Source organism: Phalacrocorax aristotelis, chromosome 12 (assembly GCF_949628215.1).
Source record: "Phalacrocorax aristotelis chromosome 12, bGulAri2.1, whole genome shotgun sequence".
In the NCBI taxonomy this organism is placed as follows: Eukaryota; Metazoa; Chordata; class Aves; order Suliformes; family Phalacrocoracidae; genus Phalacrocorax; species Phalacrocorax aristotelis.
The window spans coordinates 21,878,398-21,897,500 of NC_134287.1; the positions used below are offsets into that span (position 1 = coordinate 21,878,398).

At 46.9% G+C, this 19,103-nt stretch overlaps 1 protein-coding gene across 2 annotated transcripts in view; it reads left to right on the forward strand.

Moving 5' to 3' along the window:
- The window catches only part of MGMT (O-6-methylguanine-DNA methyltransferase), a 207,456-nt gene that overhangs the window by 185,702 nt on the left and 2,651 nt on the right, over window positions 1-19,103 (forward strand). The window contains exon 6 of one of the 2 annotated variants that reach the window (XM_075107811.1): window positions 2,889-3,053. The exons of the other annotated variant lie outside the window; for it this stretch is intronic. Coding sequence (XP_074963912.1) covers window positions 2,889-2,945 — 57 coding nt within the window. The 3' untranslated portion in view covers window positions 2,946-3,053. Of the gene's footprint in view, window positions 1-2,888; window positions 3,054-19,103 lie in introns of those variants that run through there. 2 annotated transcript variants of the gene reach the window in all.

The following is a 19,103-nucleotide window of genomic DNA, read 5'->3' on the forward strand; positions in this document are numbered from 1 at the left end:
TGCACAATGCGGCTGTTTTTTTGAATTCTGCATGTCTGCTATTTGTTTTGTGTTTGTTTGTGATGCCAGCAATAAAAATAATGTTCGGCTGCTGAGTGTGCTAAGAAAGGGCTTTATGGTGCCCAGAGTCTGTCAGCAGGTGACTGCTGTGGGCAGGGAGAAAGGGGAAAGCTTGTCTTAGTTTATTCTCAAGGGCGGAAATTTAACGCCGGGAACCCAATTCATATTTTATTTCTTATCAAAACTGTTATCTCCGTAATTGTGAGCATGCACATGCATCAAAAAAAAAAAAAGATCCAGCCCATGCATCCTTGCAGGGCGGGTTATTTATAGGAGATCTCTGCCTTTTGTCAGATGGGTGGGCTAACGATGTTCTTCCAGAATAAACCCGATTCTGTGCAGCAGAAGAGGAAGAGCCCTGCAGAGAGTGTGCGTATAAGCTAATGTCCGTGAGACAGAAAGGGCTGTGGCAGCAAACGCTGCCGAGCAAAACCCACAACAATCTAATCATGATCTCTGGTAGTCAGTGAGAGCTGTGGGAGAAGACGTTGTATAAAGCAGACACATCCAGGAAATAATGCCTGTCCAGTGCAGCCAGATGGAGTGGGTATATCCTGACAAAGCATTTATTTTAATAAATGTTCAATTAAAATTATTTCTGTAGTGCAAGCATGGTCCAGAAGTAGTATGGGAATTAATAAGGTTGCTGATAGAAATAAACATAAAGGTAATTGTGCGTTAGTTAAGAACGATGGTTATAAAAAATAAATCTTAACGTTTCTAAAGGATTCTTTTGCGTACCTACAAAGCAGAAAACGTTCATTCAAGCTATGCTTTAAAACAACGATTTTAAAATTCTAGCTCTTTTTTGCACAAAAAATCACTCTTAAAAGCGCCAGCTCTTCCTGTGACCATGCAAGGCGTCGGTAATCCGGAGGTTTATATAAATACAGTAACTGAGCAGAAACTCCACTCGAAACTTTTATCAGTAATATCACATATACGCTGTCTAATCAAAAGTTTATGAGAGCAGAAATCTCAGATGAACAGAGAAAGATCTTTTTGGTTTATACCTTGATATAACCCCATTTATGCAGGAATTCGTGAGCGTGTGAATCCCATATTAAGTGAGTAGGGCTCTTCACGCGGGTAAAATTGCGTACGTGCTTAAGGATTGCCTGAGACGGTGCCCGAGCAGCCGCTTAGCAGCAGGTTTTTATTTGATTAGTTACAACTTGGTCTTCATCCTTCCGTGAGTTTCTTTGTCAAACTGCACTGTGTGCCTTCGGTTTAAGTTTTGGGAGCGCACCCATGGTGTGGTTGCAGCCTTCGCCTTCGAGTCCAAGGTGGGTAATAAACAGAAGTTGGCCGTGTCGATGGCAGGGAGGGATCTGATACCTACTAGCAGAAAGCCTGGAGATGCCAGAGCTGGAAAGGTTAAATTTGCCATTTATTTTTAAAATTAGAGACTTGACGTTTGTCTGGCAAAAACTGCAATGTGTAGTTCGGGAGCTTTTTAGGGGTGCTTCGTTTAGTTCGGTAATTAGGCCTGAGTGGTTATCTTAGATCTTTTCCCGGTATTTTGGACTTTATTTCTGCATATGTTGAGGTGATGATGTTTAATGCGCACAAATGCTTGTGAAGAGCAGGCGCCAGGTTTTGCATGTCAGGACGTCCAACAGCGCGTCTCCTTTTGCACATAGAATCACAGAATCATTAAGGTTGGAAAAGACCTCTTGGATCATCATGTCCAACCGCCAACCCAACACCCCCAGGCCTCATAAACCAAGCCCTGAAATGCCATGTCTACGCATTTTTTGAACCCCCCCAGGGACGGTGACTCCCCCACCTCTCTGGGCAGCCTGTGCCAGGGCCTGACCGCTCTGGCAGGGAAGGCATTTTCCCTCACACCCAACCTAACCCTCCCCTGGCGCAGCCTGAGGCCGTTCCCTCTCGCCCTGTCACTGGTGACTTGGGAGCAGAGACCAACCCCCCCCTCACCCCAGCCCCTCTCAGGTAGTTGCAGAGAGCGAGAAGGGCTCCCCTCAGCCCCCAGATCGCCCCTGGCAAACCAAACCACGCTGGCCATGGCGGAGGCACGGCTCTGCAGCCCGCGCTCCCCTCCCAGCTCCGGCGCCCGGGCGCTGAAACACGGCAGACGAGCGTCTGGCTGCCCCTGCCCAGCTGGGATGGTGCACGCGTATACGGTTACACTGTGATAAGAGAAAATCAAATTTAAGCTGCACGCAGTCAATAAATCTTAAAACAGCTGAGTATTTCCAGAAAGAAGTCTTTGGAGACGTATCTGTGACCCAGAAAGAAAAAGCTTTAGCGGTGTCTAAAATTCCTGGAAGTTTTTTTCCCTGCCGCATCTCCTTAACCTGCTACTTCAAAGCCTCGGTGGCTGCTGCAGGTCTTCCTTCGATGCGGTCACCCAGGGTGGACGTACCAGCACAAAGGGGACCAAAACCCGAGGCTGCCCGTGCCCATCGGGGCGTTCCCCTGGCGAGGTGGGCGCGAAGCATCCCGGGGGCCCCAGCTCGGTGCCACCGCGCCCAGCTGCCTGACGCTCGTGCCTGCTGCCCGCGCAGAGCTGCAGAACTGGCTCGTGCAAAGGCAGTTAATAGTCGGCCCACCAGATTGTCCGCCAGGGCATTGGCCAAGCACCCAAAGCACCCACAGCCACACTGTTGACTCCAGTGGGCTGCTGGGACCTGTCTCCCTGTTGGCCCTTCTGGTGAAGCCTAACCCAGGTTGCAAATATTCGATGCTGAAATTCAAGCTGTCAGTGTACCTAAGGGAATGGAAACAAGGGGAAAGGAAGTGTTGGAATAAATTTAAATAAGAAATCTATTCAGTGAAATAAAAAAATGATTTGGTTTTTGCAGTACTGGCAAGCAGAGGAGCTAAAGACGAGTCGTGAAGGTGCTTCCAAGTGTGAGTAGCTACACGCCGGAGCAGTCCTGGGGAGTGCACTGTGCTCACGGGTGGAAGGCAACGTCTAAGTCTTCCCAGGCTTCAACTCCAATTGTTCCGCTTATTTGTTCATTCCTAATGAATAAGTATTTCAAATAATGCTGTTATTTTACATTTTCTAAGTGCAGTTAAAAATAAAACATGCATTAATTTAAATATTACACGTCATACAAGTACGGGCGCCGTAGAGGATGTGAGTTAAAAGACTAGAGCTGTAATTTTCATTTTCAGGCCACTAATAATGCTCACAGCTCCGTTACCGGATTTGACATCGCTGTATGCCTTTTGATTCTGTCTGAATTTCCTCGTGAGAAATACCTTAACATTTAAAGCATCGCGCGGGGTTTTGCTGTTTTCTCCTTCCGCTCCGAGCGCAAACTAGGTGCGAGCTGTGCATCCTTAAAGTCAATGCACCTCTCCAGTCATTACAAAATGGGGAATAAATAAATAAATAAATAAATAAGCAACAACAACAACAAAAAAAAAACCCAAGGGCTGGTAATTTAGTACTAGAAAGTTAATTCAGGAGACCTCTAACCTTTAAGCCACCACGTGACTATTGATTTTCAATATCGCGCGGGTCCGTGCCACCCTAAGCGTGTAGTTCAGCAGATTCAGAACAGTTTTTCCCTTATCAGTTCAGTCCCCGAGTACTTGTGCATTAAGACAACAAATACCGGCGGCTCCCGGCCTGTCACATGGCGGCCCGGCGGACGTGCCGGCTCTCTAATGAAGTTGGGCCGTTGGCAAACACGCCCTGGCGAGGGGCTCCCCCGGCCCCTTCCCGGCTCCCGAGGGCTTTTTCCCCGCCCAAGAAGCAAATGAAGATGGAACCAGCGGCGATGCTCCCAGTCGCTCTGCACCCTGGTGCCTGGATTACGCGCTAAGACCAGGACAGGCTGCTTTAAACACCTTCCCCCTTTGGTAATCACCAAATCGGCAGCGGTGCCCGGGCGGGCGCGCGGCCGGTCACGCGCGCAGCATCCCCGGCTCGGATGAAGACGTGTTTTAAACACCTAAAAAAAAATGTGTTTTAAGCACCTAAAAAAGACTTCAGCCTTCCCTCCTCCTCCCGGCTTTATTGATTATTGGAAATGTTACATCCCGGGGAGGAAAATGTCATCGCTTTAAATACCAGCATTAACAGTTGGTAAAAGTTCTTTTTCACCGAGGCGTGTGTGATGAAGAAAAATTAAACAATGGAAAAGGCGGAGAAATATACGGAATTTAAAAGAAAAAAAAATAAAGTCCTGCGGGCGCTAATTCGGCCGAGGAGCTTCGCTCCCGTAAGGAGGCGGCTTAAAAGCAAACACGTCTCGTACTGGACTTTTTACTGGAATGGTGAAATATATAATGAAATTCAACAAGGAAACTGGAAAAACAGCCAAATTGGTGCAGCAAAGTGGTTAATAGGATCATTAGCCTACTCGCTGTATTTTTTTGGACATTGTGTGCCTGTACCATAGTCCTCGAGAGCAGATTGCAGGAACAGGCTGACAGTTACCCGCTAACTCAGCAGTGCTGGGTGCAAACTGCCATCTTCCTGTGGATTTACAGCTGCCACTTCTGCTACTTCAATTAGTTCTATAGCACACAGATGTTGCTTAAATGTTGCTGCTAATGATACTGCAATAAGCGTAAGATTCATGCCATATTTTGAGGCACGTAAATTTCTCAAGTGGCACAATTAAAGTGGAAATATTAGGTGGGGAGAACTTGGCAGTCTCTCCAACTTGGAAAGCGCACCCGCTATGCAATAATGGGTCAAAAATTCATTCAAGTTTTACTGCTGTTCAGAGTTTTAAAAGACTTTTCACAGTTGAATGCAAAGTAGTAAAAAGCAGAGTATTAGGAAATGAGAATGCTGTTCTGTTATTCAGACATGACTTTTAATTTCAAATTGAAATCACATGCTTGCCTTCGCCGAGAGGGCTGCGGGTTGCCTAGCCGCACCGCCAAGATGCGGCTGAAAGCGAAAGGAATAAATAAAAAGTTTTCATTAATAAAGGTTTAATTGCTGCGGCTGCGCGAAGGTTCAGCGTGGCGGTTGCATTAGCGGGGGGAAAAGGGGAAAAAAAAAAAAAAAAAATGGTTTCCCAAATCACACACAGAGACAGCATCAATCATTTCCGAAGCCAGATGTAGCCTCCAAACTGCAGCCTGACAACACATCTCCTGTTTGTGCAGCCACCAAGCAATTATTCTTTCCATTATATCTCCCAATGACAGATCTCCAAACCCAGGGCTGTAAAAATTAGAGTTTGGGCTTATACAGTCGTGTCAGGTCTTAAAAAAAAAAAATAAGAAAACTTATCATGGCTGCAGTGTTTATGAGCTTGTCAAAGTACATGTACATAATTTTCATCAAAATTTCTTTTACCTCATTTCCCATCCTTCAGGATTAGATTTATCAGTAACCCATTCGGGGAGAGCTCTGTGCGTGCGTCCGAGCGGCCTCTCCACCCGCGAGCAGGACTCCGGAGGGGAGCCTGTTGGGTCGGCTCTGGCTGTGCCACGCGGAAGCTTTCCCTCACCCCAAATATTTTTCTGTTTCCCATCGCTTCCAATTCGGCGGGTGTCCGACAGATTTGAGGTATGATTTTTAAAAACCGTTTCGCAGCTCCGTCTTGTTCGGTACGTACATCCCCGCAAATGCATTTTGATGGGGAAGAAGGACTGGTGGCAGCACTGATCTGGGAGGCGAACCCAAAGAAAGGTAGCTGGGAAGCCCAAGATTACTTCCATTTAATGTTTAATTTATTTATACCAGGGAAAGATTAGCAGGCGAGCACTGATTTTGAAACTTTGAGCATACGCGGTATTTAAAGGATGAAGTTAAACGTAAGGAGAAGCCATCAATAGCAAACTAAAGGCGCGCCAGGCTGGCAAGCGTCAGCGCCTTGTATCTAAATTACTGATTTTCTACCGCGGCGCCCGAACGTTTCCATTTCTCCACGTGGCTCCGTCCCTCTCCTGGTTTGGATTATTTAACAGCAAATCTTACAGATGTCAGTTTTGTCTTGTTCCAAGGCAACAAGGACAATAAGTTCCAGCTGACCTCAGGACAATGAATCTTGCAAGCGCGCGGTGTGTGTTTTCTACCGGCGGTGAACAGCTCCCGTGTAATTGAGAGAGAGGGAAATGTCACCCTCGCCTCGCTGTTGACACGGCACTGTCTGTGTGCGGAGGCGGCCCCAGACCCGGCAAACGGGGAGGAGGCAGCCAACGCAGGAACGTCTCCTTCCTTCCTTCCTTTTCCCCCATCTTTTCCTGCTTGGTTTGTTTTTTCTAAGCTCTGTCCGGCCCGATGCGCCGGAGGAGAAGGTGGCAGATGGGGCGCACACGGACCCTGGCAGAAGGGGTTTGAAACCATTAGCCAAAATGCTTCTCTATTTCTGCATCTTTCTGTGGTCCGGCATCACACCTAACTGCCTGGTCGTGCGCACAGCCTCGCGCTGCGTTAGGAGATGGTATATTTTACTAATAAATTGGTTGTTCTGCAGCTGGTCTGTCCGCTACAGAAAATCATTAGATTCCAAACAATTATTTCCCATCGAACCATATTAGCTAAATAATTACTATTTCTGTGAATGGCCTTGATGCCGAGGATCAAATGGGTTTGGCTGCTGGTTGCGGCTACTGGTTTTGCACTTGTAACGCGAGGGGTTGGGCTCCAGTTGATACTCAGCATACGCCAAAGCCCATGACTTCTCACAATAACGTAAAAAAATTACCTTAATCCCACCAACTAATCTTTCTTTGCCATTTATCAGCATGTGGGCTGCTCCGTGGGAAATAGTCTTCCTCTGGATACAGAAAAGGTTATGTGGAAAATCTTTTGAGCACAAAAATGACCAATTCACCCCGACTGAACGCAAGCCAACATGCCAGAGCATCCATCAGCTGCGGCGCCGGCCAGTCCCCCACCTCTGCCACCCCCAGCGCCACCCCCCGTTCCCACATTAAAGCACCGACATTGCAAATGGCCTGAAAATGCAGGATTTGGGCCAAAAAAAGAAGCAGGATTTGGTGGTTTTTGCAGGGCAGAGTGGGTCCGGCTGTGGCAGGGTCTAAGCCCCGCTCTCCCCTGGCTCTCCCCTCTCCGCTGGCCTCAGGGGTACCCCTATGTCTTCCCCAGCCCCTTATTTATTCATTTCAGCTCCGCTCCTCCTGAAATCCACCCAAAACTCCTGCTGCATCGACGGCACAAGCTGCGTCCCGGTTCCCCACGACGTGCGGGTATTCCATAGTTGTGCCGGTTCCCGTAAGGAGGGCGCTGAGGCTTGATGCTTCTCCTGTTTCCAGAAGGTGCTCGGCATCTCCTGCCTCACTGTGAACCAGCTTGTGTCAAGCTGCCTCTATTAAACGCCCTTAGAAATTTCACCAACCAGGAGCCCTGGCTATTCATTATTTTCTTCTCTCAGTGAACACAACTATTAATTTCCAAATAGTTATCCATGATTTCCCCCTCTAAAAAGGTGACAAGCCTTGATAAATCCATGGACTTTGGGCTTCACCGTGCAGTAACGTAACTGGAATTTCATTTCTGCCCATGGAATTTGTTTTAAAACTAGACCTAAACTGGGGAACAAAAATCGAACTGTATTTTTTGGGGCATTGTGTGCCTGTACCATAGTCCAAAAAGTCCAAAACTTTTCATGTCAATTTTGAGGAGGAAGTCTGCAGAGGTCTCTGATTTGTATTTGTGAAAATGCAGTCAACATGTGATGATGATTTTTGGGGTTTTCCAAAAAGAGAATGCCCTTCCCCTACGTAGCTTGTTGTTCCTGTGATTCATCAAGGCTTTTTGTCCTTGAGCATATGGGTGGTCACCTGTGATTTATGCCCGAAAGGACTAAATAGGCCCAAAACAGAGTAGAAAAAAGCAGGTTTGCGCCAAGGATAACGTCCAAACTCTTTGTCTAAGTTGCCGCAGCGATACCGGGGCTGTAACGCGCCGCAAAGTTGCCGTGGGATTATGCACTGATTTACTCAGCAACGTTATTTAGGGGCAAAAAAAAGAAATCGGATCAAATCTGTGTAGTTACCTTAGCAACCACCGAAGAGTCTTGTGTTTGTGCTCCCTGACAGGCAGGTTGGGCTGGGGCATCCCTGGTGGAAAGCCTTGCGCCCCGCCACGGAGGGCCGTGGTCCCCGGCGGCCCCGCGGGGGTCGCCAGTGGGGCGGTACCTGGGCTCCCCAGCTTTCGGTGCTGTCAGGGCGATGCGGAAAAGGCTTTTATTTGCATTGGCAAAGATTTCATAACTGTGTCCCACTCTGACTTTGGCAGTTTGTTCCTCGTTTCAAATACCCTCTGTAATCTATTATGATATATAGGCCAGCCTTATTTCCCCCCCTCGCTCCAGCCTATGTCCTCTTTCTATTTAGGAATTAATTATGATGCTATCTCGTATAACTCATTAGTATCAATTAATTCTTCCCCTTTCATGATTTTATATAGCTAAATTAGATTGCCTCTTAGGAACTTAACAATCAGGATTGGACTCATTTAGACATATCTTTTTTTCCCTTCTCCACCCAGTTTTACTTGGGCGCGAGGATGCGGCGGCTGGAAAGGCCCCGTCCCCTCCGGCGGGGACGGGGCTGGTGTGGTGGCACCGCCGTGTCCCACCTCCACCGTCCCCACCAGCTCCAGCCTCTCGCAGCGCTGCAAGGCTTGGCCTCGCCTCGCTCAGAATTCTGAACTTTAGCAGTCTTTTTTTTTTCATTATTATTAATAATAATTTGTTTTGGGGCTGCATAAGATGTTATTCTTGGTGTATCAGGATGAATAGGAAATATCCTACTTCTAGCAATTGGCCAAACCATCGTGAATTATCTTCCCCTTAAACTCACCGCAGGGACAGAGAGAAACGTCGAGGGAGAGGTATGTTTTCCTCATTCATCTTAGTGGGATGTTAACTCTGAAATCACAGCGATGCTGGCATTCACGTGTCTGTGTTTAACTGCTTCACTGCTTACTGGCACATCGAATCCATTCAGGGAGAGAAGCAGTAATATGATTGAACATATCTGGCAGGACCTGATATTCCCACTCATTTTGAATTTGATCCAGCAGCCGCAAAGGCAATTAAATAACAAGTTTTCTCCGGCAAAATGAGTTGCAAAATGCCCCCAGCTGCATGATCTAGGAAATACACCTTGATTTTACTAATTGCCATGCCTGTACCTCGCCGTGGCGGTGTCTGAGGCGGCTTTGCATGACCCACTTCTTGTATTTCAACTAGCCGAGGCCGGGCTGGGCTGGGTGATCCCCCCCCACCACAGTGCGTTAGCCCGGGCTGAGCCGCCTGCTGCCGAGAGGCGTCTGTGGGGCAGGGGGTGGTGAAAGTCGAGTGGATTTGCCTCATTTAAAACATCAAACGTCATCTGCCTCCCTTCGGCAACGCGATGCTCCGGATGCTCCGGCCAGGGAGAGCGCTCGGTCTCAGCCTTTCGCTGCAAGTAAAGGCCAGGCTGTTGTAGGCGCAGGTTAGCTTTAGCGAGACACCAAAATGCAGCTTAAAAAGCAGAATTTCAGGAGATCAGCCAGCATCATTTTAAAGAGCCGCTGCCTTGCCAGCCCAGGCTGAACCCGAACCGTGCCGGCAGCGGCACCCAGCAGCTGTGCTCCGCGTTGGCGCAACGCAGCCACCAAGAAGTTGGGATTGTTTTTTAGGTGGAGCTATGAGAAAAACAAAAACACAGCGTTAGATAAGTTGCTGCAGGTTGCAGCGCACACGTGCTTGCACGTGAATATGCATAGTAAAGAAGGACAATATTGGATCGCCTTTACATCCCCTGGTACTGGTGATGTATTACCGAAAGTGGTACCCCCATAGCAGGAAAAAGTTGGCCAACGTTGCTTTTTCCTACAGCGGCTTTGGGAGAGCCCCAGCTCCTCCCCAGAGGGGCTGCTGGAAATGGCTGTATTGATCCCAAATTTTACTGTTTCCATATTCTCTGCCAGATCAAACGGTGGAGCCAGCGACAAGCAACAGGAGGGCTCTGCTGGGAAAGCAGATACACGCACAGCGTTCTTAATAAGTAGCGTGAGGAGTGTAATTGCTAAATCCCAATTAAGGCAGATATGGGTCAAGCGAGGGAAAAAGAAGGATGAATTTCTATGAAAGGAGAGGAAAAGTCAAAAGGCTGAGGCTCGTAGGATAACTTTATTTCTGAACACATTCGGGTTCGCAGCCTCCTCCTCCCGCTGCTCCGCCGGTGTCCAGCCGCTCACCACCACTGCCCCGGGCTCCCGGGCCGAGCCCCCGCTTCAGGGGGACGGCAAGGGAGAAAAGGGAAAGAAAAAAGGAAAAGGGAATAAAAAAAAGAAACCCAAAACTTTGCCAGAAGGACAGAATTGTTTTTTTCTTAAAACTACAAGTCTGTTTCCCTCAAAATTTAAAGAAAACTCAATATAAAACCCATGCAGGAAGGCTTTCACGTGTGATTTTCACTACAAATGAGGGAAAACGTGCTGTGTGATCTATACTTTTTTTTTTTTCCCCCAGAACATCTGCTTATTCTCCTAAGGAGAGATTATTCTCATTATCAACAAATTTTAACTATTATTGCTCAAATCTAGGGGCTTTACTGAATACGCACTTCCTTTGGCTAAGCAGGGAGCTACCCAGTATTATTTCATCTATTTACATTCATGTATGCAATTATATTTCATAATCTGATTATGTGTTTTATATCTTTATATGGATAAAAATGCTGAATGTTGCATTTCTTTTTTATTGTATGAGTTGTCAAGTTCTTTGTGTGTGGAAATCAGAGTTCAGTAACGCCGCAGTGAGAATGGCATTAATTTCATCAGCTAAACAGACCTACCGAAATAGCGCTGGATGCAAAAGTAAGGAGCATGTTTCTCTGCACATGTTCTGTACCTGAAGTTAATGAAGTTACTATGCAAAGGAGATATTATTATCTATAGTCAAAAAATGGAGTAGATTTTTTCTGATCATCACGTCCTTCAAGATACTAAAACCTAAAACCAGCAGATCTTATCCTTTCAAATCTATTTTTTATTCGTAGATAGGAAGAGGGAGACACATTTTCTGCTCTTCCAACTCCCAGTCATGTTTTCAGTTTTGAGTGAATTAGTCATTGACCTGAACCAGCTGAATACATTGAAATGAAAAAGAAACCCAACCCAAAACCCACCCCGCCTGCCGTTGCTGAAGTTGCTGTCACCACGTTTATCACTGCAGCAGGCTCTGACTCCAGGTGCTGAGCTGGTGGCATCTGCCAGCTCGGAGAGCTCAACCGCTTCAGAACCCTCTCAGAAAGTACCTTCGACCTGAGACTCTTTTGCATTTGACCTGATCTCTTTAGCTCAGTTCTAAGTGGCCTCGGCCTCCTTCCCACGGCCGCCCTCCGTGCTGTCCCAGACTGACGGCCGCAATGCCAACCGCAGCCGAGCCGTGCCCACCCGTAACGGCCCTTTGGTGGCAGCGGCCGGCGCTGCGGTGGGGTCATTCATCATAGACCCATCAAATGCCCTGAGCCGGGAGGGACCCGCAGGGACCATCGAGCCCAGCTCCCGTCCCTGCACAGGACACCCCAAATTCACACCGTGTCTCTGAGGGCCTTGGCCAAGTGCTGCTTGAATATCGCCAGGCTGGTGCCGTGATGCCTCCCTGGGGAGCCTGTGCCAGGGCTCCACCACCCTCTGGGGGAAGGACCTTCTCCTAATGCCCAGCCTAACCCTCCCCTGGCACATCTCCCTGCCATTCCCTCGGGTATTGTCGTCGGTCACCAGAGAGAAGCGATCAGTTTAAGAGTATCACAGAACTACCTTATTTTTTTTTACAATTAGTGTATTTTATCGATTTTATCTGGTATGAAGCCAGAGGGGCACAAGTCACCTGCATGTGCAGGTGCCAGTGCCCACCAGCATCCCCACCCCACATCACCACCGAGGCAGCTCACCTGGCCTCGTCCGGGCTTGGTTAGGGGGTTTATAGTCCTGCAGCTCATCAATATTTCATCGTCACATTAAAAATGTGGGGCAGAATAGCGCTGAGGGTCTGGCAATGAAAAGGTTTCCTCTTCTGATCACGATGTCAGAAGAATGTAGGACGGGGGGGGGGGTTTATTAAAGTAAAGAGAAAATTGAAACTGAAGATAAAAAAACAATGTAAATTTGACCTGGAGGACATCCAGTTTTGACTGCTAAAATGTTTATTTTAGCACCGAAACCTGCTCTTCCTGCTATCTCTTGTATCTGAACTTACTATAGGAGTGCAACGCAGGGGCAGTTCACACAAACTAGAATTATTTATGTCGGCTTCCATTAAGAACAGAAAATTTCAGCATAGAAACAAACAAAAAAAAGCCTTTATTGCCCTATCTTTGACTCAAACCGTGGCGTCCCTAGAGCATGAAACTGCCCCGTCCTTGCTGTTGCTTTGCCAGCGCTGGCGAACTGGCCTGAAAGCACCATCTTCCTTATGGACTCGTGGCAGATGAGGCCTTTCAAAGGGCACCCCCTCCACATCCCACGGCCTGGGAGAAGAAGCTGTGCTCCTGATAATGCTCCTACAGGTTATTTCCGTAATATTTGGGGGCAGCACCTGGAGAACATGAGCAGATGGTTTGCTTCTCTTAACTGCTTGCCAGGCTAATTAAAAAAAAAAAAAAGTTTAAAATGGTTTATTGCCGATTTCTGCATTTACACCAGCAGTGTAAATGTGTTTACCTAATTTCTCTACCATATTTATTTATTACTTGTTGAGCTGTTCCAGTTTCTTGGTAATGGAATTTTACAACTATCGAAAGCAGGGCATTTTGGACATCTTTATGTGTAATACTGGGAAGAGGGTTTTTCATGACACCATTTGTCTTTTAATCATGCTGCTCTCAGTTTGTATTTTCCCTGTGCTCAGGCCAGGTCCCTTCGCAGGGCTGAGCTTGCTGACTGCCTCAGCAAGTCCCTGGCCGGGAACGTGCAGCTCTGGAGCAGAGACTAAGGTGGGCAAGGAGGGCTTGGCTTAGACCTCAGTACAGCAGTGAGTCTGCAATGTTATTTCAGCAGGCTTGAGCCAGTAAATATGGGTTTAGAGCTGAAAACTAAAAGCCTTATGAGTACTTCCCCCATGAAAAACAATGCTCTTTTCTGTTTATGTTTTGATAAACAGTAGGACTTTCTAAAAGGCTCCTGCACAGCACCCTCCTAAGGGTCTCCTATCCCTACTGACTATGCATGACTCCCACCAAACCACAGCATATGGATCGGCAGACACAAGTACGGCATGGAAGGAGGGTAAAGCATGTCTCTGCCGGGCTCCCCTCTCCATCCTACCCAGGATCTGGCTCCTTTCTCTTGCAGAAGTAGAGAATAGTAGCTCTTGCTTGTAGATGTCAGTGCTTGGTTGGCCGACCTCCTGTAACGGCCTTGAGTTCTCACTCAACGGAAACAAAAAGACAACAGGAACCATCCTGTGAAGTGGCGTCAAGGGCAATGCAGCCTTTCGGCAGCTAAGCCCCATTTGGGGTGCAACGTGGCAAAAGCACCAAAACAAGTGTCTGGTCCCCAAGTCATGCAGGCGTGGCTCAGAGGGGCCGAAAATAAAGCAGAACTGAATGAGAAACACAGATGCTGGTCAGTGGTTGAAGACCTCCGTCCTTGCAGGAGAACACAAACCGTTTTTATCTCACATCCTTTTCTTATTAGTGTTTTATGAGGATTTTGAAAAAAGTTCAATAGTAAGTTTCTTCTCTTTCCTTCGCTCCTCGTTCAACAGGAGTTATTCTCTTGCTTCTGCAAGCAGTTGTCACTGGTACTACCCTGGTGTGGCTCAGCAGTGACGAGTTGTGCTACGGGGTAGTGTCGAGACAGCAGTGATGTTGTGGGGAGGAGGAGCTGCTGTGGGGCTGTGGCGTCCTTGCAGGCAGCACCCAACACTCAACCCCACGGCGCTTCCTCCGCCCCACCCTCTTTTCTGATCTAGAGCAGATTTTGGGTCTGCGCCCTAACACCAGTTCTCTTGATAACCCTGTTTTACCCTTTCCTGCAGACTTTCTTCCTTTCCCACTCCCCTCAGGTCATTTGACCAATGACTTTTGTATCCAGTCACTTCTCTTCAACATGGGAGGACACGGATTTTACTACAGCTCTTCCCCAACCGAGTTCCTCATCCTCCTCAGCAGAGCAGGGCAACGGCTGTATGGACCTCCTCGGTTTTGTTTTAGCATTTATGCCTCTTTAAGCTTCCTTAAAACTTGGAAAGAAAGGTCGTAACTAGGAATTTGTTATTTTACAAAGCACCTACGATTTCTGTTTCACTGATTTCCAGGAAGGAGAGCGGCCCTAAGCCCACTCAAGGGCTGCTCTGCGGGCGTAGCACGGGCACGCTGTGGCACACCGTGTCCCGCGGTCTTGATCCAAAGATGTACCCAACTGCCATTCCCGTTTTAGGCCGTGCCACATGCTGGGTACATTTTGGAAGCTTTTGTTCCAAATTAATTTATGGTTTCCTCACACGGAGAATTTATTTGTTTAAATAAATGTTTAAATCTATGAAGTCACTGCGCTTTGGGCCCCGGCCGCCCCCGTGCCCACCCCTTTCTGCCCTTAACCTGCTGGGTGTCACGGCTCAGGTGATTTGTAGGGCGACTGCGGTCAATGGTCCTCACCCACGGACCTGGCTTCACCCCTGGGTCCGTCGGAGCCTCTGCTGGTCCTTACCGGCTGCTCGGCCTTTGCGAATTAGCCCAGGCTGTGTCTTAAGGGACGAAGTAAGTGAGGGGGTAGTCAGGGCGAACTCTTGGGGGTCCTTTTAGAGCTACTCCAGATATTGCAGTGTTGGTTGGATTCATGACTTGCTCTAAGATGAGCCGCATGGATAAACCAGAAAGCTGAAGAAGCGCCGTGGAATGTCTCCCGCCTTCTTTAGCTTTTATTTTCCTTTGTTCGTCTAGCTACGCTTGGCCTGCCCAAATAGCCTTGTGAGCTGGCTATTAGGGGTTGTTTGTTTATTATTATTATTATTTCTACTCATTACAGTTTCAAAGTACTTTTGTGTCCATGGAGCAAAGCCCACAGCAATTATTTCTTTCTCTTTCTTTTTTTTTTTTTTTTTTAAATCTTGGGACTCAAGCTGTAGTACGGAGGAGAGAGCGACGGCAGCAGAACTGGGACACGGGGACCTCTGTGCAAACCTTGCAAAGTCTGGGACACGGGGACCTCTGCGCTGATCCAGCGCCTCCCACCCCGCCGGCCGGAGGCACCGCTGCACCGAGGCTGGCCTGGGAAGCGGTTCCACGTCCCGGTGCTGTCCTTCGCCTGGCAAGGACTGACCCGTGGCTCTGCGCCGTGATGGCCAGAGCCCAAACCGCCCGGGAGAGCAGCGCTGAGCGGCAGCGCGTTGCCCCCAGCGCCAGCACCCTGCACCTCTGCTGCGGCATCGCGCTGCCCGCCGGCGCCGAGCCGCCGCAGGGGCAGAGCCGCCTCTGAGCACTCGCTCCCACAGCGCAACTCCACAGCGCAAGGAAAGCGATCATTAAATACAACTGTATTGGGTTTCACGGTACAATTCCTTTTCACGGCTTCCTCCTTTCTTCTCTCCATCTCTCCCTTGGTGTCTCCAGCCTATGTTTCACCATAGATACAGGGCAGCTTTGAAGTTTGTTGCCCAGAGCAATTCCAGCCTCAAATTCCATTTTTTCAATTGTTTGTTTGTTTGTTTTAGATTTTACCCAATAAACAATCTGTGATTTTTGCCCGGTTGGAGCAGAGTAGCTTTCAGATAATGTCCTTGCGCCCTCGCCACCCCCACTGGGTCTCTTCGGGGGGTAGGTGCTGCCTTTCGTTGCAAAGTCACTTCTCAAGCAGTTTAATTTAGCTCAAGGTAAATGCAAAAAAAGACACATAACAACTGGAGTCCTCTAAAAACTTTGTGGGCACCAAAAATGTACCATCTGGAGACCAATTAACTGCACCCTTTTTTTCATGCTGCCCTTCCAGTACCAGTACAAAGTCAATGAAGAGGAAACAAAACGATTATAGTGCAAGAATTACTTTATTTGAATGTTTAAGAAATCAGAAAATCACAACTCTGTAGCCCCTGTTGCTCGTGTTGTGTTGCAAGTGGCCAACTAGCAGTGTCACCCCCTGCAATGGGGGAGCCGACCAGGAGGTCTCAGGTCCTCCATTGGTTAATGGTGACCCGAGTGCTGAGAAATAATATTTGATTTCTTCCGTGTAACGATGGAATTTGGCATTATATATGAGAAAAAGAGATAGCTTGGGTTTCATTATTTCATTTATACAGTTTAAAGTTCTCATATAGTTCATTTTATTCAAAACTTTAGTATTTAATGAAGTTTCCGGGTAAAGATAATGATCGCTTTTTAAACGATACACACCAACTTTCTAAAACTTTTTAATACTTGTGGGACTTCAGGAACGTTCCTCCTTCATACGCTTTTGTAGAGATTGTTTGGATACTTGACTCCAGACCGGGTGCTTTCTCTTCCTTTTCCTGTAGAACTTAGGGCAGTACATTGTATAATGACAAGTGACCAAAAAAAAAAATCAATTTGTAATCTGATTTGAGGGTTTTGATTTCCTCTGATGAGTTTAAATTTCATTAAAAGCAACCTTATTGGAACATAAAAGAACTCCTTGAAGGGTAAAACAGGGAATTGTCTCAAAGAGTATAAAGAATCTAAACTCTTTTGTGCTATTTATTCACGGCATTAATTGCGAGGTCCAACGGGCGGTGTCGGTTGGCAGATGCACCGTTATCGGCTCCGCGATCTGCACGGGGGGGGGGAGGGGAAGAGCACAAGGGCTCACATTCAAAAATCGTTCTTTGGCGTATTGACACTTTAGTTATCAACAGCCCTTATTATCTGCTTAGCGGCGGATCGCAGCTTGCTGGTGACATAATAAGCTACAAATCACTGGTGGGGCCTTTCTGCATTCGCCTAATTGTGTGTATTCTCTAGAAAAAAATTATCGTTGGGCCTCTTGTCTTGATGAGAAATTGACATTTTCTGGCGGAGCCTGGCGAGCACTATGTGGGAGATAAGACTTATAGTTGTTTTAAAGGAGTGCAGCCATTCTTTCAGAGGCCTCTTTATTGCTCTAGTTGACCCACTTGATGAGTATGGATTTCATGAGGTCTTTTTCAGCATTTGAGCTATAAAAGGTTCAGAATGACACCACCCCTTATAGACAAAAGATAACCTTGCCCTTTGAATATATTGATTCTTTATTAACTAGGCTGTTTAATGCAATGAAATGAGGCATTAGATTGAAGCCTATTTCAAGTGCTTTGAATAATCTTTAAAAGCTTGAAAGACTTTAAAAAGCTGCTCTGCAATAATTGGCGTATACTTTTAGAGACTCTGTTCCTTCATTTTGATTAAGGAATTTTTATCATCTTCCTATGTCTGAACTCGCTATCGGCTGACACAACGTATTTTCTCGCCGGGGCTATTACCAAGTTACAGATAGGGCCGTGTCGTAGGTGGTGGGTTTCTCTAGGACTCGTCGTCCTAGCACAAAACGTACGGGTTTTCTTCTTTTGTATTTTCTTTGCATTGAGAGTTAGACGAACCATTCAGATGCTTGTTATTCAAACCTTTGAAATAAACCTAAAAGGAAAAGCGCCAGTAGGCATCATGCAGACTTTCATCCTTATAAACCATCTTATTTTTTAGTGGGATGCATCTGATTATGCTGCCGTTTAAACACGATACACAGGTACATACTCAAAGTGGAACAATTTTCAATGCATAATAATAATATTAATAATAATAATATGAATAAGAATAAGAATAAGAATAAGAATAGGAATAAGAATAAGAATAAGAATAAGAATAATGATAATCCAAGGTGCTCTATATTTTTAACATCTGTTTTTATCAAACATGAATATGGAAATATTGGAAAAGAAAGGAAACATAGTTAAATATCCCGGTTTTCCTTCTGTATGAATGGTGACTACAGTAAGCCGCACCGTCCCGTCACACTCCATCACTTAACTGCTGACACACGGGGCGACAAAGGAGAGAGGCAGGCGTACGGCGTGTCGTCTGGCGGTATGTGCACGTGCACGAGTACATAATACATTTACTTGGGAGCTCGGCGTTTTCTCAGTGCCCCCCCGAAGTTGCCAGCAGCCCTCGGTTAATGACAGGGTGAAACTCCCACAATGAGCTCCCCTGCTTTCCCGGGAGAGGCGCTCGCGTTGCTCCGCCTGCAGCCAGACCCCTACGCCTGGTCAAGCACCCTCTTGCTGGAGGCTGAGGTCGCACCCGTCGATGCAGGCGCGCGCTTGGCAGCCGGGGTGGGCAGCTCGGACCCGTACGTCGGGCTTAGCTTTGTAACCGCCTCCCCCAAAAAGCACCCGCCGAGTAGGAGGCCGAGTCCTGCCCACCTCGCTATATTTCTATTTCAAGTGCGTTATATGTACACGGCACGTACGACAGGCCGGAGGATGAAATATTTGTGCTCAGTATTATAATTAGCAAAAGCATTCGCTTCCTTATCAGCATTTAGAAGATGAGTACGTCGACCTTCGGTGTCAAACCGCTGCACGGAAAATTTGGGTTGTGCCCTGTTTAAAATAACTTTTCCTGTTTACAGACTCCTACAATACCATTTTAAAATAGAAAAAAAATTTTTAAATTACCCTACTGTTAACTTCGCTTTACAAAAAAGGGCGTCTGAAGCACAGTTTTGGTTAAATACTTCACCGAGGCTTAGCAACAAGTCATTGCCGGGCTGCGGAGCGGAGGTCTCCTCCCTCGTCATCCTTCTCGGCGGCTGCCAGAAAGCCCACGTCAAGGATTGCGCTTTTTCTTAACCAAGTCGTAACTTTGAATCCTGACATTTAGAAATGAAACCCCCGGTGTTGCGGGGGTTTTTTTAGGGGTTTGTTGGGTTTTTTTTTTTTTTTGCGTTTGGTCACTTTTTGTTAATAATCAAACCAGATAAAATTACTAAAAATGAAATTCACAGACAAGAAATACTTTAATTAAATATTGTGTAAAATGAACATTTTTTTATACAGTTAAATATATGAAAAAATGTACAGATAAAACAATCTTATTGTAGGGTCTTTAACAGTAAAATCTACCATTTAGTGAAGCTTTCCGTCTGGAGA